The sequence below is a fragment of the Brachyhypopomus gauderio genome, chromosome 10 (genome assembly GCF_052324685.1).
Source record: "Brachyhypopomus gauderio isolate BG-103 chromosome 10, BGAUD_0.2, whole genome shotgun sequence".
Lineage (NCBI taxonomy): Eukaryota > Metazoa > Chordata > Actinopteri > Gymnotiformes > Hypopomidae > Brachyhypopomus > Brachyhypopomus gauderio.
The window spans coordinates 13,122,257-13,147,403 of NC_135220.1; the positions used below are offsets into that span (position 1 = coordinate 13,122,257).

At 46.1% G+C, this 25,147-nt stretch overlaps 1 protein-coding gene across 1 annotated transcript in view; it reads right to left on the reverse strand.

Annotated features, from left to right (window-relative positions):
- Positions 1–690: 690 nt before the first annotated feature.
- Positions 691–25,147, reverse strand: part of galt (galactose-1-phosphate uridylyltransferase) — a 54,311-nt gene continuing 29,854 nt past the window's right edge. The window contains 5 exon segments of the mRNA XM_077019601.1: positions 691–1,332; positions 3,500–3,589; positions 3,591–3,655; positions 17,938–18,021; positions 20,245–20,377. Of these exon segments, the coding sequence (XP_076875716.1) occupies positions 1,231–1,332; positions 3,500–3,589; positions 3,591–3,655; positions 17,938–18,021; positions 20,245–20,377 (474 nt within the window). The 3' untranslated portion in view covers positions 691–1,230.

Here is a 25,147-nt window from a genome sequence, read left to right on the forward strand (position 1 = left end):
AACCAAAGGGACAGTCCTCTGAACATGTATCCTCTCTAAAACCATAAACCAAAGGGACAGTCCTCTGAACATGTCCCCTCTCTTAAACCATGAACCAAAGGGACAGTCCTCTGAACATGTCCCCTCTCTAAAACCATGAACCAAAGGGACAGTCCTCTGAACATGTCCCCTCTCTAAAACCATAAACCAAAGGGACAGTCCTCTGAACATGTCCCCTCTCTAAAACCATAAACCAAAGGGACAGTCCTCTGAACATGTCCCCTCTCTTAAACCATGAACCAAAGGGACAGTCCTCTGAACATGTCCTCTCTCTTAAACCATAAACCAAAGGGACAGTCCTCTGAACATGTCCTCTCTCTTAAACCATAAACCAAAGGGACAGTCCTCTGAACATGTCCTCTCTCTTAAACCATAAACCAAAGGGACAGTCCTCTGAACATGTCCCCTCTCTTAAACTATAAACCAAAGGGACAGTCCTCTGAACATGTCCCCTCTCTTAAACTATAAACCAAAGGGACAGTCCTCTGAACATGTCCCCACTCTAAAACCATAAACACTTCATAACACCTTTTTTGTAAACCTTATTTCCTTTGTCATTACTCATTGATGAGCAACTGCTAACAGATTAGCAATTAATAAATATTTGAGAGGGTTATTTTAGATGACACAAATGAGGCATTAATGAAAAGATTATAATGTAAGACATGATTTAGTTAACAGTATCAGTTAAAGGTTTTAAGATAAAATGTTTTTTCTGTAGAAAAACATATTTGAAAGAAAAAAGCTAAAGGTAAATTCTAATTTATCCTTTGAACCCTAGAAGTGAGATAATCTGCATCTGGATGTATGTAAAAATAGCATCTGACGTTAAACATTACGGCCTATTTGTTTTCCCAAAGACTCTCGAGTCCCGAGTCATTTTACGTTTTTAATATTACTCCCTCTGAAGAACAGGAGCCATATAAACAGCTTAATAATTGCAACTCAAGTTCCCTATCAGCATGTCTGAGTTAAGCAGTTATCTGGTTTCATATTCCTCTTTGAAATCAACTAGGCCCCTGTGCTGTCTGCAAGTCCACAGACAGATCAATGACCTGAATCTGGGGAAGCTCCCAGCACATTCTTTATTAGTTTGGGTTTCTCCCATTTTTAACCTGACTGTTCTCATTTTTTTGTGATTTCCCATCAGCAGGTCTTTGTGAGCGTGTCCTCCTTGTTCCGGCCGTGTGATCACAGTCCGTCAGTGGGCGGAGCGGTTCCTCTCTCGGTTCCTCTCTCCTCTCCTCTGCTCCGGTAGTGCTCCTCAGAGAGACCCCGTAATCGCTCGGCAGCCTGCGGACACACAGTCAGCACATCAATCCTGCCAGTTGGGCCTCGACTCAGAGACGCCCGAGAGGAACCCAGGGCTGAGCACACGTCCGTGGGAACGCGTGGGAAACATGCCCCCTCTCTAAAGCTTCACTGCCCAAGCCTGAGGCCCCATGTTGGACACGGAGATCTCCTGAAGCAGCCAATGTGGCAACGTGGGCTCCTACACACACACACACGGTCATGGGCTCCTACACACACACACACACACACACACACACACACACACACACCTCACCCATTCACAAACACAAACCCACCATACTCACTCACACACACACACACACACACACACACACACACACACCGTACTCCGGATCCACTGTCTTGGGTGCGTCACGCCACTTCATTTCCATGCCACAATGGCTTTGGCACAACTCGTGGGCGGACCGAGGCCCGCAGAGGTCAGGGGTCACGGCAGTGGCAGTGCTCCACTTGGTCTGATGCATTCACCAGACCATAATCAACGTTACAGCACGTTAAATAGCCCAGAGGTGGGCCTCAATGTCCAAACTCTAAACCATTCAATCAGAAAATATCTGCACTTAAAGATATAAAAGCACCCAGTCTATTACATTTAGCTCCTCTGCTGAGACTCCCATAATGCTGAACTATAACACCCATTGATAAGTACTTACACACACACACACGCAAGCCACATAAAACACACAGACAAACGCAAACACACACACAGACACACACACCCTTTTTCAGTCTAAATTGTCTTTCCGCCCAGTGCCAAATCCTAATGTTCTCTGAACACATGGGGTTCAGCAGATAAGAAAGTTCATTTTATTACTGACCACAATGTTCTGGCCCACATGACCCGGTCTGGGTGTGACAATATGTCAAGATCCAGGACAGGGGAGGAGCTGTAAGGTATTATACAAGCAAAAACTATAAAAAAAAACTGTACTTGGTGACTTCTGGTGAGTGGTTTAGTGCAGAGGGGTGGAGTTGTGTGTTACTGGAGTTTTCAGGTCTTGTCCAGGTTACTGGTGTGGAGGTGTTGTTGTGGGTGAAGTAATACGTGTGGAGGTTTCAGGTCTTGTCCAGGTTACTGGTGTGGAGGTGTTGTGGGTGAAGTAATACGTGTGGAGGTTTCAGACTGGTTCAGGTTACTGGTGTGGAGGTGTTGTGGCGGTTTAGGTGATAACAGAAAAGGTGCTGAGGAGAGTTGAGCTATTCATGTGATGTGGTCAGATGGTTGCGGTAGCTAGAGTGGAGGTGTCTGGGTGGGTGGGTTAATTACTGTGGGTTGGGGTCATTAACTAGTGTGAATGTGGTAGGGCTGTTCAGTGGCAGTGTTGGGGTCAGCTGGGTAATTAGTGAGAAGGTTTCAGGCCACTGCTCAAGGCTCAGTAAGTCGATCAGAGCGCCGGCGTAACAGACTGACATGCAGCAGACTGACAGCGGCTGGTGGCACCAGGTAATTTGATGAAGCCATCAATCAATGCAAGCAGATGGACTTTAAACAGCGCCCCCTTGAGGAAGCAGACAGTAGCTCTCTGTCGCTCTCTTGCTGGAGGAGACACGGTTGCCCAGCATGGCCGCTCGGACAGCTGCCGGGCCACGTCTGGCCATCAGAAAGACGAGGTACTTTCAGGAAGACTAAATGGGTTATTGGCAGGGTATCTTTCTGTGCTGTGGACATTTTATTTTTTTAGGAGTGGGGCACCTAAGAAGTGTTAAGGGAAAAAACACCAACATTCTTCCTTCCGGTTCCTTATATTTGATTGACTCTTGTATGCAATTTCTATTCTAAAAGTATGTTACAATTACAGTGGTGTAATGGGTGTGAATGTTGGTGTTCGGTCCATAAGGCCCAGATTGATGGTAATGGTCCATTATTCTCCAACAGCAGGGCAGGTTTTCAGCACAGCAAAACACAGAAAACAATACAAAACATGAATGTTGCAAAAACTGAACAGGATGCAATAAGAAAAACACAAATTTGCCCTGGCCGATTTACATGATTATCCGAGTGTTGCAGGCCCAGACTACCCCGCTGCAGAACGCCAAAGCCAGCAGGTCCGAGTCCCGGTGCGGAAGGGCCATGGTGTGGGAGTCAGCAGGTCCGAGTCCCGGTGCGGAAGGGCCATGGTGTGGGAGTCTCCGCGGTGACACTGACCTGTTCGGGGGTGAGGTCACGCTGCTCCTTACACAACATCTCGTAGCCCACCATGAACTTGCGGACGGTGGCCGAGCGGAGGAGGGGGGGGGTAGTAGTGCGCGTGCAGCTGCCAGTGGCTCGTGTCTTCCTCCAGGTGACTTCCTGTTGGGGCCCCTGGGGGCACAGGGCAGAAGCAGGCGTGTGACCGGGGGGGTCAATGGTGGCTAGGAAGCAAAGCCAAAGCTCCTCAAGATAGCTTGAGAGTTTTAATGGATGAGATCTGACAGCAGTTGGACATGGTGAAGAAGGCTGGCGGCTTATCTGTTCACGGTGCAGAAAACCTACTGACAACCTACTTACAAGGGTGACTGCAAACATGCTGAATTCATCAGTGCAGACTGATGGGTAGCATTCACAAAATTAAGTAATGCATTGGAACCGGGTAAAAACTTTATAATCTGGTTGGGAAAGCAGACATTAAAGCATTATCAATGATCATAGTATAAAAAAATGAAATTCTTAAGACAGGATAAACTTCATTTGACATGCATCTGTGCTGCCAGTCAAATGCAAGCAGCCAGGCAGGAGCAGATGGTCCAGCGTTGACACACGGACGGGTTTGCACAACAACCTGTTTGACCAGAGCCCAGCTAGAACTCCAATGACCACAGTGGCCAAGGCTGTGCCTGCTAACGTCTGGACGTCAGTGGCATGCAAGAAATCTCTTGTCAGGTTTCATGGTGCATATTAAGTTATAAAATGGCTGTGAGAACCAGTGGTTTGGCCCCAGTCCCAGTTCACTTATATCCATAATAATGAATGAAAAGCGTATCATGCAAGTTAAATCGGACTCATCCTGTCTGTTGCAATGAAACGGCTGTTAATTTCCTCCACTGACATTCTCGAGCGTCTGTCTCTCTCTCTCCCTCTCTCTCTACCAGCTTGACTCTGGGGATGCTGTTGGGTTTGGGGCTCAATGTTATTATCTTAACGCACATATTCATGCACCCCACCCCACACACACACACACACACACACACACACACACACACACACACACACACACAATATCATGGGACTTCTCAAGTTTCCCCATCTCCTGTGTTTACTTTTCCTGGTTCGTATTTGCCTTCTGCTCCTGAAATTTCCACACCGAACAAAGTTATGAGGAGACCCCGCTGGATGTCGGCCATTTTAATTCAGGCCAGAGAAAATAATTTAGGGTTTAGCTCCACAAATACAGCTCCAACAGTAAATAATGTCTGAATCAGTACTAACTCTCAGCACAAAGGCCAAGCATAGCAAATGGACCAATGTGTCCTGGAGAAAACTGTTCACTGCTACCTAAGCATGGCAGTGATGACATCATGCCTAATAAAATTAATACATTGTTCATAATTGTATCACACTGGGAGGTCAAGTAATCCAACAAAGAGCCATGGCCCAAAGCCTTGTGGGCCATGCACGAGAGACTGCTGTAATTAACATGACAGGTTAATCAACTGTGCTTGTACCATTACTGTAAATTCTCAAGGGCCAATCGAATATTGCAGTTCTACACCCAGGCTACAGGAAATTCTAAACAATTCTAGAAACTCTACAAATCTATAAATGTAGACATCCTTCAGCATGGCATAATATACTGTAAAATATAATATGCTTGAATATTTTATTCTGTGGAGACCGATACCAATCATAAATCAACGGAATACATAGACATAATGAAGTAATTATTTATTCCAATAGCATCTCCTCATTGCCACATGCAGGATGCTATAATGTGTGTTTGCAAAAACCAGAAGTTATAATTGTCTGTGCATTTTAGTAGACACACACACACCTGTAGCAAACCAGAGCTGAGGTGCAGAGACAGGATGCATGCAACAAAGTTTTGTTTATTACCATCCCTAATTTGCTGCGTGTACTTTGAATCATGTGTCATGACTGTGTGTTCCCGTAGCACTGTTCATTCTGTTTCCAACTAAACGAATGAATTTACATCTCCACACCTCAACTTCCTGATTAAATTACTGAACGTGAAATGCATTTCATTACCTTGGCGAAAGAGCAGATCTGGGCTTTATTATATCATTCCGGAGATTTAATCGTCTGGAGGATTTGAACTGTAGATGGTTCGTGTTAAAACCCCTGGGTGTTTACCACACGTTAAACCTGGTCAGGATACTAGAGCAGTCTCCTTTGACCCAAAATAATCTGCTTATGCATGAACAACTTCTGCCCTTTCTCTTCTTACATGGCCTTAAATTCACAACCTCTGTGTAGTAAGTAGAACAGGTCACGCGTGGTTGAATGGGTTAGCATATGCAGCCAGATCTGCAGGAGGTTAGCATGCTTGTGCGAGCCGAGGAGGTAAAGCACACCTCTACATGTCCAGGTCTGCCAGGATGCTCTGGGGGGGTCACATGGGTGACCCAGCGGAAAGTGCCATTGGCTGAATTCGCTCGTTAGGTATAATTGTACTAACGCTCAACAAAGCCAGGAGCTAATTAGCTGACTGCATTCCTAGCTCATCAGGAAGTCTTTTGGTGACAAAAAAACATTACTTTTTTTTTTTCTTTCGGTCAAATTAATGAGCTCGATTGAAATGGATTTTTTTCACAAGTAACGTCATGTCATAACGTCCTTTTAATTGTGACTTTCACAGTTCCCAGTGTCTAGTGAAAACTTTCCCCCAGACCAATTAAAAGAGTGAGAAGTAGAAGGTGATTGTGGAACGTTCGTAAAGTGAAAGATACGACACTCTGAGGATAAAGGGCAAAGTGTAAAGTGTAAAGGTCAGACAGAAGAGGGGGATTCACACAGACAAATGCCGAGAGGACAGCGGTGTCAGAGAATATGAACACTGAACCTCTCTCATCTTCTCCTGCTATAGAAGCACCTGGCTGGCGGTTTGGACTGCCCACAGGACATACAACAAATGCTTCTGTTCTTCCCTATACTGGGTTCCTCTATATCCTTGACACGCACCAACAATGAAAAAGGCAATGGCCACACACCAGACTCAAAATGGCTACATTTTTAGCTTTTAAGATTCATACCAACCACACACACAAGATGCCCTTAGCCAGAAAGACGGAGGGCAGGATATAACTAGCCACGGGAAGACAGGTATAATTGTGATTAAGGCTGCCCAATATATCCTAGTTAATTGTCGTTATAATATTAGCCTCAGGCATTCTCATATGTCCCAGACTTACCGTATGCTAATGAGCCCTTTAATATATCACTACAATCTCTGTGCGCAGTGGGCAATCTGACCAGCCTCCGAATACAGATTCACACCACCCAGCAAAGGCAAATAGTTTTGTTCAAACAAAAGGCGACCTCACACTCCACCTTCCGTCTCACGCGGACCTAACACCACCTCCAGATGAGACCTGCCACGTGACTGGAGTGGCGGGTGGTGCTCAGGCCTCCACCAACCAGAGGACGGAGGAGGTGGAGAGAGTGAGAGTCTCTGTGGAGAACCCACTGCTCCTCTGTCCTCTCTCCTGTCTGCAAATGCATAAGTGAAAACAAATAGGACAGACAGGCAGACTGTTTCTCAGCGTGGCCTCCAGGCACGAGAAGATCGCCCTCCTTCTCCTCATTAGCCTTGCACAGGAGGTCAATTACCCAGACATACTGGGAAAAGAACTTCTGTTTTAACTTTTCCAACTGCGGTCCGGCGTTATAAACAGAGGCCTGACGAAAATAATTCACAACCTATTCAGGGTGTGGGACGAACAGCTGTTCCGAGGCCACTGACCTGGGCTGCAGGTTCCTCAAGAACCCACAGAGCGTGGGGTATCTGCAGAGCGTGGGGGTATCTGCAGAGCGTGGGGGTATCTGCAGAGCGTGGGGGTATCTGAAAGCGTGGGGGTATCTGCAAAGCGTGGGGGTATCTGCAAAGCGTGGGGTATCTGTGACTCGGGTCCTGGAGAACAGAACAGTCCACGCAGCCCTGACTTCAGCTCTTCATCAATATGAACATCACGCGTCTCTATCACTGATGCTCAGAGCTACAAGCAGCGTAACAAAAAGACACGAAACAGCAGGTCATGTTTAGGGCCCATGAGGTCAGAAAAGGCATCAGGTGCTTCTGCGCAAAATATTACACCTCACTTTGTGTCTGGTATTAGGCTTATACCATACATAATGAGGTCTACAATGAATTGCTGAAATAAATGGATATTACACTTAAATTGAGTCTAAGTTAATATTACACTTAAATGGATATAATATAATTTATATAATAAGTTAATATTACAATTATAACACATGCAACAACTAAATTAGTCATTATATAAAATAATGAAGTGTAACAATCTGTGGTTCCAAGTAACATATAGTGCAGATGTATCATTGCCCCATTTGATAGGGTACTTAAGCTGGAATAAATAATGGCTACAAAAGTTTAAAGTGATGCACCCAGTGACGCGTGTAATCATCTCGGCTGGCTGGATAGGACACCTTTCAGCTATTTGCTGTAGTTTTTGTTAGTTGTTCTAATTAACAAGAGGACCAACACTGAATCTAACCACAGCACTGAGACTTAGTTATTTAGAATTTGACGGTGGACACAAAATAATGGCCCTGCAATAATCAGGTAAACACAGACAAACTCACTCCCTGTCTGTCCTTTCAAGCACATGTCCAACGAGACCTGTGTGTCCTGGTCTATATGCTCTTCTCAGACACATTTATTCACCCTCCTTCTCCTCCGCTCCCATGTTAAACAGCCCGAGCTTCTCTTTGGAATGAACACCTACCGTGAAGGGCACCTTGTGGTATTTTTGTTAGGTACGCCACGCATGCAGAAATGAGCCGTTAAGCATTATGTTGTGCAATCATGTGGCCACACAGCTGGCTTATGTACATAATGCGAGACATATGTCAAGATGGGCTCGTGGATGCCGAGCTGAATACACTTCATTCTGCAGGGAAACCTGAATCTTTTCATCCATTCATTGTGACGGGTCCACATGGAGTAACACACACTGGAAGTCACTTCAAAAGGCTCGGGCCCATTAACATGAAGCCGTGCACGGCTGAGCAGAGCGGGACTGAATGAACACCCCCCCCATCTCCAATGCTCCCTCACCTTGATCCACACTCTCAGCTCAGCAAGACAGACGGCAGTTACCAGAACACGGGCCCCAATCTCACCGCTATAAGCTCAAGCACAACAGCATGTTTTTAAAACCAAGCTGCAGTGTTGCTTTAAATGCAGGCAGGCAAGATTCTGCCTAATAGCTGTGTAAGGCTAATTTTGTATGCCTGGCCGCCTATTTAAATAAGCCTGACCAAGGCCTATTACGGATGTCACCATCACTTTTATGGGGATAATTCATCTGCCAGGGATGAAATGGCCTGTGGATCTAAATGACGGAGGGTTATGGTGGGCAGGAGGTGTGACCCTCCATCGGGAAAGGAGACTCATATCGACAGACCCTGGTATGAGAAAATCGCTTCACATGATTGGGGTGTTCGAGCCTACTAAACTGAAGATAATGGATAGAGATTACCTTACAGTGGCTGCTCTGCAGAAGGAGGCGTTTGGAGTTCTGCACTTTAGCAGAGGCACCTTTGCTGAATGTAATGACAACCTAGTGAAAAGGCTCAACACAGCTTAGCATCAGTGTTACCAAGAAGCTCTAATCCCTTTGATCTTCACACATATTTCTGTACAAGCGCTCTGTCCCCGACTCTAAATAAAACCCCTGACCCACAGTGTGTGCTGTCTTGATCGCCGTCTGAAGGATTTACAGCGAAGAGCCTGACAATGTTCTTTCAATAATTGTCTGTGGTCTTTGGAGTCAATAAATACGGAGCAAGTAAATCCGATACAGACCACTCCCCCCAGGCCCCGCCCCCTCAACGGAGCTCACTGAAGAAACTCAACAATGAGGAATTACGTCCAAAACCAAACCTGGCAGCTTGGGCCATGGACTCCCACGAGACTCCCACAAGTAGCCTTGTGTCTATGACAGCAGTAGCCAAGCAGCAGAACATGACCGCCCGTGTTCCATACACGTGTAGCGCGCTTGTTTGAGCGTACATAAACGTGTTAAACTAAATGTCAAACGCGACTGCTGCCTGTGTATATCTAGAACCGCATATGCAGAGAACACATTAACTACAATAATTGTCCTTGTCTTAATTATTAAATTAATCATCGTAATGTCACATGTAGCTAACAAAGTATTGCCATTAACCACATCACTGAACCATGCATTATCATCATCTGGCTATTTCTAAATCATCGCTAATGGAGTCGAGCAGTAAAGCACCTCCCTGTGGTCAGGCTAGCGAGGAGCACAGAGGAGCACATCAGGAGGAATGGAACTTGCCCGTGGCACCACTGGAGGCAAGCTCTGGAGATCTGGATGGAAATCCTCCTCATGTGGTGCCCATGTGGTGGTGGAGATAGCGGTGCGAGCGGGCGGGGCACGAAGCAGGTCAGAGCAGGACTTTTTGAGTTATTAATCACAGCTTGAGAGGAGTTTGGTTTGAAAATGCTCCAACTTGCCTAACGCTGTGGGGCAGGTTGTCAGACGTGGCCGGCGGGCACCTGTGAAGACCCGGGGCATCTCCATCTTCTCGCAGCTGCCCTGCGAACGGCCTAACGGTCTGTTCAGCAAATCAGGTGGGCAGGACTGCATGGAGAAGGTCATATAATCAAGGTATGGTACCATATGGTAATGGTCCGTTTATACGCATGGAAAATGTGTTATGGAATCTGACTGCCATGTCCAATTTGAGCTACCCTTACATAATTTAAGTACGGATTAATAATTACAACATGCATAAATTATACTACAAATGCTCTCGAGCTTTGAGTTCTTGCAGTGTATGGGTTTATATAGTGTATCAGTGAAAGCAAACCCCTCCAGAACTGTGTCTTATCTCCACTCTGTGACAATGACCGTCTGACAGTGGTTAATGAGAATACAGGGGAGAAGTGGTTTTGGTGAGGTTCCTCCACTTAAAGTGCCGCTAGCATGCGAAACAGTGGTTAATGAAGAGGACGGAAAAGTAGAAATCCGATACACAGGGTTGAACTGAGGTAATTTTGCAGACAGAAATTCTTGTGATTGGCAGCTGAAGTGTGCCGGCTGAAGACGAAGGCAGCGAAGACCGTCACGCAAACACGTAGCGACGCAGGACGCTGAGGAGGACGATGAGGAGGACGTCTAAATGCTGCGGAAAACTTCACCCCATGATGGAAGACTTATTGTCAGCGTGAGGTTATCACAGTATGACACGAGCTCAGTGCAGAACACATCGATAGGAACATGATGTTCCTGTTGGTTTGGCTGGTGTAGTGTAGCCTGGTCTGTCTTCTCCTACAGTTTTTAACTCTTGTATACATAAGCAACCGTCTTTCTGATACTAGTTCAGGACACAGAATATGCGAATGTTTCTACTAGAATAAAAGCAAATTTTTTATTGCTGGAATTTGCATCTACAAAATAATATATTGCCAAAGTATGATTTTGTAAGCCATATTCAAGTTATTGTAATTGTAATTTCAATTCAGAATAATGGTACTGAATTGAATCTTGATATTGAAATGTCAGGCCTCGCTCTTATCCTTTTAGTTAGTTATTATCTTGGCCTTCAGCAACCGAGCCGAACCCAAACACAACTCTGGCCCTCCCAGCTCACCTGGTTCCGCTGGTGCTGACCTTTCGTTCACCTTGGAGCGCATGAATCCGGAGCTGGGTGCAGTGAGCCTGCCTGCTCTGTGGCACCTGCTGTGCGGTCTGGCCGGCACCTCGTGGGTCGGGCGCTGGAAATGCACTCAGCATCCTGAAGTCTCTTCCTCCCTATCATTATAAAGCTTCAGACACTAACCACACTGCCAAAAATTCATGCCCCAAAAGTTTTCAGTGGGTTGCTTTCCAAATGTTTAATGGATTGATTCTTGCTCATTTCACAGGCTCAATTATAGCCATTAAAGTAATTGAAAAGCGACACTCCTTTTTTTTTTAATGGCCATGAGAGGTATCTGACAGATGACTGCACCCTACAATTATCTGCCTGTCGAATAAGACCAAGGAACCTGATGACCGATCTCTCAGGATTAATCGCCACAAATGATCTTATCTTTAATAAGTCATGGCTGTAAGAGAAGAACGTGAAACAAAAGAATATCTGACGCTCTGTGGGGAAGAGCGGTACGAGAGCTGGAGGAAGCCAGCACTGCAACAGGGCTGAACGCAGCGGTGGAAGAAAATGCAAACATTAACGTTACACATTACACAAACTTTCAAACAGTGACGGCTTTGCAAGCATTCCGAATACTATTGATGACCCCTCCATCATTTCTGAACTATTTGACTCTCGTGCTAACGCATTTTTAGATGTGTTAACAAGCTATGTCTTAAGAATAAATGACACTGGCATAAACATACGCATGTCATCCAGTGTGAGAAAGTGGCATGATGAACTGATGGACTGATGAACTGATGGACTGATGAACTGAGGATAAGTAGAATAACTGGTAAAATATCGAGAGATGAAACTAAATCATTGACGTATGAATATATTCAAGAACAAATGATTAATTTAGAGTTTATATTTGATTTAAAACTAGTCATCTGATTAATTACTCAGTCTCCCACATGTATTAGCATTCATAAACAGATGAACAAAGGAGGCATGATTGTAACTTATTACTAAATAATGACACATAATTTCTCATTTCAGCAGCTGTGATTACAAAGCTTCACAGGCGTCACAGGAACATAGTGGGTTCTGCAAGCCTTCCAAAGCACAGGGCACTAGACACACCTGCACCTACAGAGATTAAACACATCAGAGCATAGCTAAACAACCACCACAGAGACGTGGGTGAACACAAGCTTCAGATATTAATCATTCTTTCTGCACATTCGTAAGCACCGGCACTTTTTGAAAAACCCTACGACAACCGAGGCATTACACGCAGCTAAACAATTAACTGCTCGGGGGATCTGTACCTGCAAACATTAAAGTTTGCATGGGTTTGGATGAAGCTCTAAGAGGCAAGAAGAGCATTAATGCTGCGTATTGTCTTAAGCACAGGCTGAGACGGGGGACACTTTTGTGAGCTGGTCCTGGACGTGAAGGCACACCCTAGGAGAACTGTGTGTGTGTGTGTGTGTGTGTGTCCTTCTCCTCTTTCTCCCCTCATACGTTAACTGCCACACCAGTCAAGACAGAGTAGAGGAATATAACTGTATAACCAGAGCCATATGAGGTGTTCTGTCTAACACAATGCAGACTTTACAGAAGTGATTTAAAAAGGTAACTTAAGTGTTACTTCCTGGCTTTACTGCTAATAAAAACAGTCAAACAAACAAATCGAAACAAGCAAACAAAAAATGGTCATATTTGAAGTCTGAATGGTCCGATAATAGACGACAGGGAAATTTGAGAGTTCCAGTTACTTTTGTCTCTCCACATCAAACATACGCTCGTCAGCTGCTCTTTTAAAAAAAGATTTAGAACTGAAAAAAGGGGTAAAATGAAAGGAGAAAGGGACGTGTGACAGAGCCGTACGAACGCGAGCGTGGTCCACGTCTCCAGCTCGAACCCCTAATGGCCTCCTCGAGCACGAGCACACACGCAGGGGTTCTTAATGTTCTGTTAGTCACCAGCGCACACTGAAGGCCTCTTGTGGAAGACATTTTACAGCCCCATTAGCAGTAAATGATGAATGTGGTGAAGTCTTTGAGCAAGGTGCTACTTTTCTAAGAGGCCAGACAAACGCAGAGCCGCTCGTTACGCGCCCCCTGCTTTTAAACGAGATCGCCACCAACGGACATCGGCCCACCCCCTGCGAGCAGGAGGCGTCCATGTGATGAACCGCTGCCCACCTGGGACGCACCGGCTACCGGGTGCAAAGACAGAGTTGATGGCCGTTTAGAGTCTGTACGGGCAGCCTGGAAACCGAGAGCTGGAACGGATCTCTGCAAATCCCTCTTCCTTTCCTTTTTTTTTTTTAATGCTTGATGAATACGGCATGGAACTCGCACGGAACGAGACAGGCTGGAAAAATCTGCCGGGCGAATGATGGGAATTTAAAAAGGTGAAAACACTCTCTCCACTGCCACGGCCGGGTCAAGCCACACAGCCGGTTCCTCTTCGCCCAAATAAATGGCTTCAGTTCCTACGCCATCCAAGCCTCGTGTCATATAGACGGCTGGCTCATACATGCAGCAACGGCGGTCAGACCGCAGAGAATACGATCTCTCCCCGTCATTCACATCCTGGCTTCTTGTGGCACTTCTTATAAACCCACATGTGCAAACTATGACTGCCAATTGACTCCAGTTCAAATATCCTGCCTTTCCTTGTGTCTTCATATCACAAGTAATAAATAATGGTTGATCCAGTCTCTTCTACTGGAAAGGGGGGGGCGATCTTGCTGTGATAAGGACTATCTGTGGGATTTCAGGATGATGTGCATATAAATTAAAGCCTTGATATAGGCTCTGTAAGCAAAAATAGCAGATAGCATTATGCAGTCCCCCCCCCCCCCCCCCCCCCCCCAGATCAACAACAAAGCTCTCCAGAATATTGCTCCCTGGAATCCTATTAAATCAGGCTGTTTATTATGTGCCGTACTATGACTGTGGTTGGGCGGTTATGATGAAATTTACATGTAACCTCTAGTCCAGTCATTTTTATGTAATTTCTAATAGAGGAAATAATATTTTGATTGATCACCTAATATTTTGTATTTAATCGTACAAACAATTTCTTCACCGGCAGCAACATCAAATTAATACAGCGGTGATTTCCAGTCCAGCTAGTTGTATTCCAGATCCCTCTCCGTATATTTATCATGTGGCGGGTCTCTCTGAGTGCTCTATGGTCTCCTGGAGAGGAAGACACTTGCATTCAGCATCTCACAAATCATCAAACTAATCTCATATTCAAGTAAAAGACACACACACTCACACACTCACACACACACACACCTGTAGCCTTTCTCTGCATCTCTGCACAGGACTCTACCTGGAAATTAAATCTGAAATACTGTTGTGGGGTAAACCTCTGCTACCCCGAGCAGGTCTGTGGATGACTAGAGGCTTCAGGGATTTTGTAAACACATTTCAAGGGCTCAGAGTATTTTATACTGTTTTGTACCACCCAACAGCAATTCACAAGGTGATCATTAGGTCAAAGGTAGCAGGGTATTAAAAAAAATTGATGACCATTTTACCATGTATGGGATGATTTTAAAGCTCTTGTATGGCTCATTTAATTACATCTAAAAAGCCTTTTAAAAGTATCCATGCCATCTCATAAAAACATATGCTGTCCAGTTCTTTACAGAAGCACTTTTCTGGCTAGTTAAACCACTGGTCATTCCCAAGGACTTCCACATCTGTGCTAATCTGACTTCTGGGCTAGACGACCCTCTCCCGAGCCATTCCATAATCTCTCGAGCCAGGCCATCATCTCCCGAGCCATCCCATCATCTCCTGAGCCATCCATTAATCTCTCGAGCCATCCTATAATCTCCTGAGCCAGGCCATAATCTCCAGAGTCAGGCCTTCATCTCCCGAGCCATCCCATCATCTCCTGAGCCATCCCATCCCTTCCAGAGGCATCACATCTTCAACAGAGATAGCTCCCCATCTACGCTAAAGAATTCATGGTGATGACTTCTCCTCATCTCTGGCTTCCCAGTTAAATGCGGCACGTGTTATTGCACCAGAGGACGCCTGTCCGACTCCTGAGCCGGACCGGACCTGGGCCGGACATCTTGTGTGGAGCGGCCCGAATGGTTTGCGTAATCGCTCTGGGCGATGGCACTCACTGTGTGTCTAACAAGCATGTGGGAGGTGTAATTAATCCAACAGGAGAGCCGGCCATTATCCCGTCAGAGACTAATGAACAGCACAAAGGAGACGAGTGAGAAGAAACAGAAGCTTTTCAAGCTGTTAGTCAAAGAGGGTGGAGAGAGAGAGGAAGGACCACGGGTGGAGGTGGGGGGGCACAGAGAGGGTGGAGAGAGAGGAAGGACCATGGGTGGAGGTGGGGGGCACAGAGAGGGTGGAGAGAGAGAGTAAGGACCATGGGTGGGGGTGGAGGTGGGGGGGTCACAGAGAGGGTGGAGAGAGAGGAAGGACCACGGGTGTAGGTGGGGGGTCACAGAGAGGGTGGAGAGAGAGGAAGGACCACGGGTGGAGGTGGGGGGGGGCACAGAGAGGGTGGAGAGAGAGGAAGGACCACGGGTGGAGGTGGGGGGTCACAGAGAGGGTGGAGAGAGAGGAAGGACCACGGGTGGAGGTGGGGGGGGGCACAGAGAGGGTGGAGAGAGAGGAAGGACCACGGGTGGAGGTGGGGGGTCACAGAGAGGGTGGAGAGAGAGGAAGGACCACGGGTGGAGGTGGGGGGCACAGAGAGGGTGGAGAGAGAGGAAGGACCACGGGTGGAGGTGGGGGGGCACAGAGAGGGTGGAGAGAGAGAGAGACGTTCAAATCCAAAACATGAATGAATCTCATATACCAGTATGGTATCAACTGATGTGATATGAGGTTGTGATGTGTGTGTGTGTGTGTGTGTGCGTGTGTATGTGTGTGCGTGTGTGATTAGTGGAGTGTGAGTAAGTGCTCCTCACTGCTTTTCACACAGCTAAAGAACGAGGTTTAGCAGGTGACAGCTGTCAGATCTGCAGACTGACATGTACGCTGCCACTCACCTGTTCACAAGATGGGTTGGCCATGCAGCGGCCAGCCGTCTGAGTGACCAGCCATCTGATTGGCCAGCCGTCTGACAGGCCAGCCGTCTGAGGCAGTAACAAGATACCGGATTAAAGCTCCCGCCCCCTTCCCCAGTGCCTCGGGCTCGCCGCACACCAGCTGTCAATCATCTCTCACTATCACTCATCCTGTCGGCTCTGAACGAGTGAGAGTGTCCACAGGCAGCGTGGCGCAGCAGACAGATGTGTGGAGAAACGTCGTCTTCTCAGTGCAGCTCCAGTCAGGGAGGACGTTGAAGAGGACAGTGGGATCGTGAGAGGAGCGATAGAGGGAAAAGGGCGGGTTGGCTGAACACAGGGCAGCACCAGAGGCACATCTACCGCGGGGGGTTGTGGGGGGGGTGGGTAGCTGCGTACCTTACAAAGCCCTCTTACTGTTCCACTGAAGTCACAGGAGATGCCATGTGTGTGTTGTCTTGTAGAAACAACCATCACACCATCATGCTTCAGTCCTGCAGTGTGAAACTCCCTTTCACATGATGTCATACTCTCTCTCTCTCTCACACACACACACACACACACACACACACACACACACACACACACACACACACACACCCAGGCGTTCAGAATCGCTGTCTGCCACACACTATCAAGTTCCCCTGCATACACCATCATACTCTATTTCATACCCCATTAAACTGCCATGAATGCACAACTATACTTCTCACACGCATTCAGTTCTTAAACACACTCCCAGATATGCACACACATACACACACACACAGATACCTAAACCTGAGTATTAGCATGTGTGAGACTATGATACCATCACTGTCTCATACATGGTATTATACATATCAATATCTCATTCACGCTATCAAACTGTCAGACTATGACATCATGTAAAAGATAATGCATGAAAAAGGTATAATGGTGTCCGTGTAGTTTTATAATGTGTGAGAAAAGCATGATGCTACATATGTTTATAATAATGAGTGAAAGTCACATCATGTGAACAAGAACTTAACCGGTCTGTCGTTCTCACGCGTGCATACACACACGCACGCACACACACACACACACACACACACACACACACACACACACACACACACACACACACACACACACACACACACACACACACACACACACACACACACACACACACACACAAAAACAAGCACTTATTAAGGCGCAAGCGGGAGCGATCGTAGCGGAGGATGAGGGCGCCACTAACCCACGGCCGTGCTGAGAGGCCGTGTCTCCTGCTCCGAGCCCGACGCCCGCTCACAAGAGGAGACAAGAGCAATCTATTAGCCGCGCTGCTCATGAATAATGCACCAGCTCCGAGCTGGCACTTTGCATTATCGGGCCAAAAGATATTTGAGACATTTCGCGATAACAAGAATAGAGCCTTCATGGCGCTTAATCCGCACACAATTTGCCTGAAAGGCTCCGACGGCTTTACGCCGGGGAGGAGTGTCGTTTGAACCTCCCTTCAGTGCTCTGCCACGCCAGGGTCCCACCGCCACACTGGGGTGACAGTCGAGCCACGACAAAGAAGCGTCACCTTCATCGCAGACGGGGGTGCTGGAACGGTGGGGGTGACATATTTAGCTCTCTCCCTTTCCCTCCTCTAAAGTTCTCCATGGAAACGACACAACCGGCAACACCTGTCCTTTGTCAGAAGCTCCGCCTTTGTCTTCCCCTCCAGCCTCATAATTGGCACATCGAATGCATCTCTTACCGTGCCAGCCCATCGAGTAGGGGAAGGAGACCTCAAAGAGGTTGTCGTATTTCGTCAGGAGTCTTTTCATTATGGATGCCAGACCTGTGGCGAGACAGAGAGAGAGAGAGGAAGATAAGAAGGCCCAACTGGCCAGAATTGACTTCAATTTCCCTGCGATATTGCCTGGGCTTTAGTCTGCTTTGTCTCATTACCCGCAGACCACACTAGACCCCAGACTCTACCACCACACGCTAGAGCTGCAGTCATGCTTACTGCCTACACACACGCACACACGCACGCACATACTCACGCACATGCACACACACACACACACACACACACACACACACACACACACACACACGCACGCACACATATATGTATGTACAAATGAAAACACTATAAAAAAGTCTACCTTGACACAGTGACAGAACAGAAATCAAATGAGTCTTTCAATTGTGAGGAAGGTTAAAAGGGAATTTGTTTTACTAAATAGGAAACAGCTGTCCAGATGAGAAGGAAAAAAATGCAATAAAACCACAGCTCAAACTTAATGAAAGTCGCCCTATAGCAACAGCTGTCATCAGACTATAACAACAGGGCATGCGCAGCGTCTAAACCTCTAACTCAGACGACAGACTCAGAATGAAGTGCAAACTGATAAGAAAACTACACACTTCAGTTCTATGGTGCAAAACCTCACGGCAGATTTTTTTAACTCAACGACCCGGCTCTTACGTCTGTGGTGCTTACAGAATGCAAAATGGGCACGTTGTGGTGTTTTCTTGCTTTTTTGAGGATGTTTCTGTTTTGTTTTGTCTTTAGTCAGACATATACAAGATTTTAATATCAATAAAATGGATTACAAGCTGGTTCGAGGGCCTTCCCTCCCTAAGCACCAGAACCGACCCCAACAGAACAAAAATGGATTCAACAGAGAGCATGTTGCACACGTATCTAGAAGACAGACAGATACACCTCATTTCCATTCACATTATGCGTGCTGTCTATTTTATGAAATATGCATAAATACAAGCATTTGTAATGAGGACACAAATGAAGGTAGGCAGAAGAGCAAAAGGTAAATGTGTTCTGAGGGCTCACACTGTGAAACACGACACTAGAGAAATCACACCGCAAACCACTGCCTGAATCGGTCTAATAACACAAAAACAGATTTACGAGAGTGACAACCATGTAAAATTAGAGTGGGGAGTGAAATACTGCAGCTTCTGAGATTCATTACCAGCACATTTTAAACTTAGTGACTTCCTCAACTCAATTCATTTACTCCCACCGTTTTGAAAAGCTAATGTAAATCTACGGTGTCCTGTGCGGTCCAACTCCAACCTTCAGGCAATTACAAAGTCAGTTGCATTTCGTCACTAAGCAGCCTGGAGACCCGCCCCTTCCACCTCTCCCCACCTGGCAGCAGCCAATAGCGAAAGGAGCTGCCCTGCTCTGCACATTAAGTGGGCGGTGGCCTGGTTAATTGCGGCGCTGGGAGGCGGGCCGTGATCTGCCGCTGCTCCACCCCACGCTCCCTGACGGAGGCCGACCTGCACGCTAATTTGCCTGACATTTATTTACATTGGGGATCAGGCCTAAAGCGCTCGGGCTTGTCACGCGGTCCGCCCACGTCATCCAGGAAGGGAAGAATCGTCCGTTACTGCAGCAGGCTCTACTCCACCCCCCCTCCTCCATCCCCACACCCTTCCCCTATTTCAGTACTGACAGGTTGATGTTAATAACACACACGGGTGGAGGGGTGGTGGGGGTGTAATGCCAAGGACATTCGGTGATGTGATGGATAGAAGATTCGTGTGAGTGCAGCTTTAGCAAAAAGGTCAAAACACACACACACACACACACACACACACACACACACACACACGTTCGAGCTGTTTAATGGACGATAAGTGTGAGAAATGTTTAAGCCCATAAAACTGAGCTTTTATTCTGGACTCTTCCGAAATGGGTAGTATAAAAAAAACAGTCAAGAAGTAAATAATGGAGGATTAAATTATGGAGGATTTAGGATATTGCTCGTGTAGTCATCATGCTCTCTTACAGACTGGACATGGTATTCCTGAAGCAGCTCAACCAGTCATTAAAGCCAATCACTGACATTCAAATGCAAATGATGCAATTTAATAGGTTTGACACATGTGTGCTCCACAAAGACCACACAGAGAAGTGTTTGGCTTAACTAAGCAGGTTAAAGGAGATGTCTCCACACCGCACAGGTAAAGGAGATGTCTCCACACAGCACAGCTAAAGATGTCGTCTCCACACAGCACAGGTAAAGAGAGGAGGAAAACTCACCGTCTCTTTCCTCTGAAGTAAGGTCAGGCAAGCGTAGGACATGTCGTCGTGGCAACAACAGGGTCTGGAAGGGCCATGTGGCCCAATAAGGCACAACAACTAGCCAATGTTCGTTCTCCACTACCACTCGCACCTGAACGAGAGAAAGATACACACACACACACACACCCCCACACAGAGTCAACACTTTTAACCACAAGGACGAATCATAACATAACTGAAATGTATATGCGCACATTCATGCTTCAGTAATATCTCAAGTACCCTTCCACTTCATCAGCCGTACATGTTGTGAGTAATATCACGTGCCCCAGACAGAGAGCTTGGCAGACACTGCTATTTGAGTTTTACATGTTGTTTAAGAGGGCAAAACAGCTGAGTCTTTGTTTTTTGAAGGGGGACTTGAATGAACAAACACAATGGTGTGATTTCTCAAATCTATTTTTGATCATCAACCCTGCAAGGACACAGAAAATAGCAAACAGCACTTCTTCCTTAACATCAAGCAATTTTCTAAACTTACTGAATGCACAGAGTGTCAGACATTTTGGCAGCAAGATAAATAGAAAAACATTTTAGTGCCAGGTACTGATGCATCTGAATCTTGGATCAAAGAGACAACAGATTCTGATGCTTTGTAAAAAATGACCAAATGTTCGAAACTACTCGCACATATGGTCTTCGTAAGTTCACATACATATCTGATACATCATGTCTGATTTACATATCATATCAAATACATCTGATATACATGTAGCCTCAAATACATATCCGATTCATCATGTCTGATTTACATATCATATCAAATACATCTGATATACATGTAACCTCAAATATATATCTGATATGTAATAAAAGGTCACAATGCTACAAATTTTGGCTTTTAGGAACACTGCAATACTAAAGTACATTTAGCATATTTAACAGTAAACACAAATAATAATAATAATTTAACTATAAAGTTCATATGATAATAAAAATGTTTTATTATTTTACATAAAACTTATTACATAGTACAAACCATAAAACTAAAATGAAAGGCCAAATAAACTACATATAGATCTGCCTAAGCAAGAAAGTCTTAAATTATGATTTTTTATTATGATTTAAACATACCTATATAGCATTAGCATTATAGCATGTTTTTCTAGTATTCTCTGAAACACTATTTCCCAATTTTGGAACGATATAAGAAATAGATCTCCACCCCAGCTGTGAGTTATCCCAGGATTAAGACTGGGCCATGTGACTCAGACAGAATGAGAATCTTGAGGAGGACTGTAATACATGTCAGAGATAAGATCTCACAGAGCTTCAGGTGTCTGAAATAAAACATTGCAGTCAATGCAAAACCTAAAAAGGAGCCAGTGTGGACTGAGCCAAATCAACATGGTTTTCTCCAGCCAACTCTGTCCCCCTGTTACTGTGTGCCAGGTATGAGCAAAGCTACACAGTCACAAAGTTCCAAGACAGAGACGCAGGCGTAGTGTGTGACAGGGCCCTGACTCAGTGGGCTTTGCTGCTGTCAAACCTCATCCACTTCACTCCGCCCGAGCCAATTTAAACCCAGCTCAGGGAGGGAAAACGGGGCTTCGGGCCATCTTAAAGGGCCAAGTTAGAGGAATTTAACCCCTATAACGGGCTCTGGAGTCTGATTAAAGCGACCCGCCGTGATGCTGCTCTTCTCCTCTCCCCGTAGTTCCCTTAGACTCCCAAGGACGAGACCAGGGAGGCAGTTCTGCAACATGACAGCCGATGATGGATTACAAAATGGCTGAAGGTGACGGGGGCTGCTACAGCGGGCCGGGTTCTGATGAGGAGGCATTTGACAAAGCACAGCTCCATGAGGCAGTGAGTGATGGGAGCTGATTAGAACCTTGGCTCGCCACAATCTTCACACACACTGACTGAGAGAGAGAGTGAGAGTGAGAGAAAGAGGGACAGAGAGAGAGGGAGGGAGGGAGGGGGGGGGGTTGGGACACAGGAAAGACACAAGATGCAGCAGAAACACGATTTCCAGAATGCGTTGTTTGTTTTAACATGTTGGGTTGGAGGATTCTCAGCAGTGAGAAAACAAGTGTGTGCGATCATCTCTGCTTCACAAAAACACATGATGCAATATCGCTGGAGGATTCATGGGCTCTAACTACTAAAGAACAGATGCCTGTCCCACACCTTGGTCCTCATTTCCGATGCCTGCTAAACAACATTTTTTAGCTGCTTTATCTTTCATCATGCTCTAAATGTGTTCAGGAGATATAACAAGCTGTGTCTTAACACCTCAGTCACTTCCTGTTCGCCAAGGCCTTCATAGTCCAAATGTTGTATTTGATGCATTATTCAAATGTCTCCTGAAAGTGTTTGTCTACTATGGAATAAAAGAAGACCATAAGCAGGTAGCCAGGGGTTGCAAAGAGGCTGTTTTGGAACAACACGTTCTGCTTACACCATGACGACAATCTGAGAGCAATCTCCCCTACAAAACCTTATTTACGTCTAGACTTGTTGATTACTCTTCAAGTGTCAGCGGTAACCTCATGCAACTTCTTGCTGTTTGGAGTGCAGCATGCATTGCGCTACGATGTATACTTCTGAACAAGCTCCACTCACCAGAGGTCCACAGATGTAAAGAACACCACATTCAAAGTCCTTGCAGATGTTCTCCTCAACCAGACTCCTCAAGCCATGCCCTCCTCATTCAGACCCCTCAAGCCATGCCCTCCTCATTCAGACCCCTCAGAGATGTCCTCCTCATTCAGACTCCTCAGAGATGTCCTCCTCATTCAGACTCCTCAGAGATGTCCTCCTCATTCAGACTCCTCAGAGATGTCCTCCTCATTCAGACTCCTCAGAGATGTTCTCCTCATTCAGACCCCTCAGAGATGTCCTCCTCATTCAGACCCCTCAGAGATGTCCTCCTCATTCAGACTCCTCAAGCCATGTCCTCCTCATTCAGACCCCTCAGAGATGTCCTCCTCATTCAGACCCCTCAAGCCATGCCCTCCTCATTCAGACCCCTCAGAGATGTCCTCCTCATTCAGACTCCTCAGAGATGTCCTCCTCATTCAGACTCCTCAGAGATGTCCTCCTCATTCAGACTCCTCAGAGATGTCCTCCTCATTCAGACTCCTCAGAGATGTCCTCCTCATTCAGACTCCTCAGAGATGTTCTCCTCATTCAGACCCCTCAGAGATGTCCTCCTCATTCAGACCCCTCAGAGATGTCCTCCTCATTCAGACTCCTCAAGCCATGTCCTCCTCATTCAGACTCCTCAGAGATGTTCTCCTCATTCAGACTTCTCAGAGTTGTTCTGGAAAAGTCTTATTTTCCCCTCCATATTGACATGGTCAGAGAGCATAAGAATTCTGGGCCTGCGGATAAGGAAGTTGCGCAGCGTAACCGCTTCGTTACAAAATGTGACTACACAACCACGGGTTATTAAATCTGCAATTAGGCACCATTTACAAGTGAATTATTTAACAATTTATGAAGCAGGCACAACAGCAGTTGCTATGGAGATGGCACTTCTGGTGTGGGGTAGGAAGATGTGGGGGGGGGGTTTCTGCCTCAGAAGACACTTCCATCATCTCCCCCTCTCCTATTTATCCTGCGTACTATCCCTGCACTTGAAAGATGAGTGATCTGATGAATAAGTTATTAGAATTTGAGGTATTAAACGTTTCACACCCGCTACCCGAGGAAAATATTCGACCTTAATGTGTGGCAGAAGTTCGATCTGCTGAGCCAGATTGAAATGACTGTGGGTGAGCAGTGTGGCCCAGTGGTTCCATCCGTCTACGAGACTGCACGCCCGAGAGAGGCCATAACCGACGTGCCAGCGTCTCAGAACCGCAGCGATTTCTTGCCTGGCCCCCTGGAATGACGGGGCCACATTACAAACGGCTCATGTTAATCTAATCTCAGGCGGCGAGATAAATCCGTGAGAGGGTCCAGTGTTGTGAGGAGCACCTGATGTTATGCTAGAGATGCTAAACAGTGCTTAGTTTGCCTAGCCCGAGAGCTCTGTTTTGAAAACAAGACGCAGAATGCTGGGGGGGGGGGAGCTCATGAGCACACAGGCCGTCGGGATGGAGAGACGCCAGGCTACATTCCACTGTAAATGAGACATGGCTACATAAACACACACAGACCTTGATTAACCCCTGCTCTGTGTGTGTTGAATTCTTGCTCTCACCATTCTGAATGTGCAGATGTATTTATTTAATATCAATATATCCATTCACCTTCATCTACAAGTAGTTCAGAGTCTTGGGCAGCTGTCCATGTTAATACAGCTATGATAAAAGTATAATTGTGCAGATTTCACCAGATTATGCTAGTGTGGAGGTGCTGAAAACACAGGGGTGGCCACTCGGGCAGGAGAGTGATGTCCTGCAGCGAGACACAGAACTCTACAGTGATGGTCTCTGGGGAGTAATACAGCGGCAGCACACGAGGCTGAGGGAACAGACACAAAGATACATCAGTGATTCCTTTAATGCACTGGCTTCATCTTTTAATCTCTTTCATAAGATGGAATCTCAAGCCCTTACCAACAAAGAAGAACACAAGAGGCCTAATCACAGAGTCATAAGGTCCAGCTCCAGACAGAGAGCAAGGAATCCATAGGGATTAGACGACAAGGAACGAGTGCAGTTGGAACATACAGCTAGCAGAATACTCTGCACAGACACAAAATATCTCTAAAAAAGCCAAAAGCCTATTCACAGGGCCAGCTTGTGAACACACACACACACATTCACACACACTTTGCTTGCATGAAGAAGGACCTCTGTCCGAAATGTGCTGTTTCTCTGGAAGCTTTGTGTACTTTACTACAGTTTTAATATATCTCTCTCATATATATATATCATATCAAATATATGATATATGAACTAAGCAA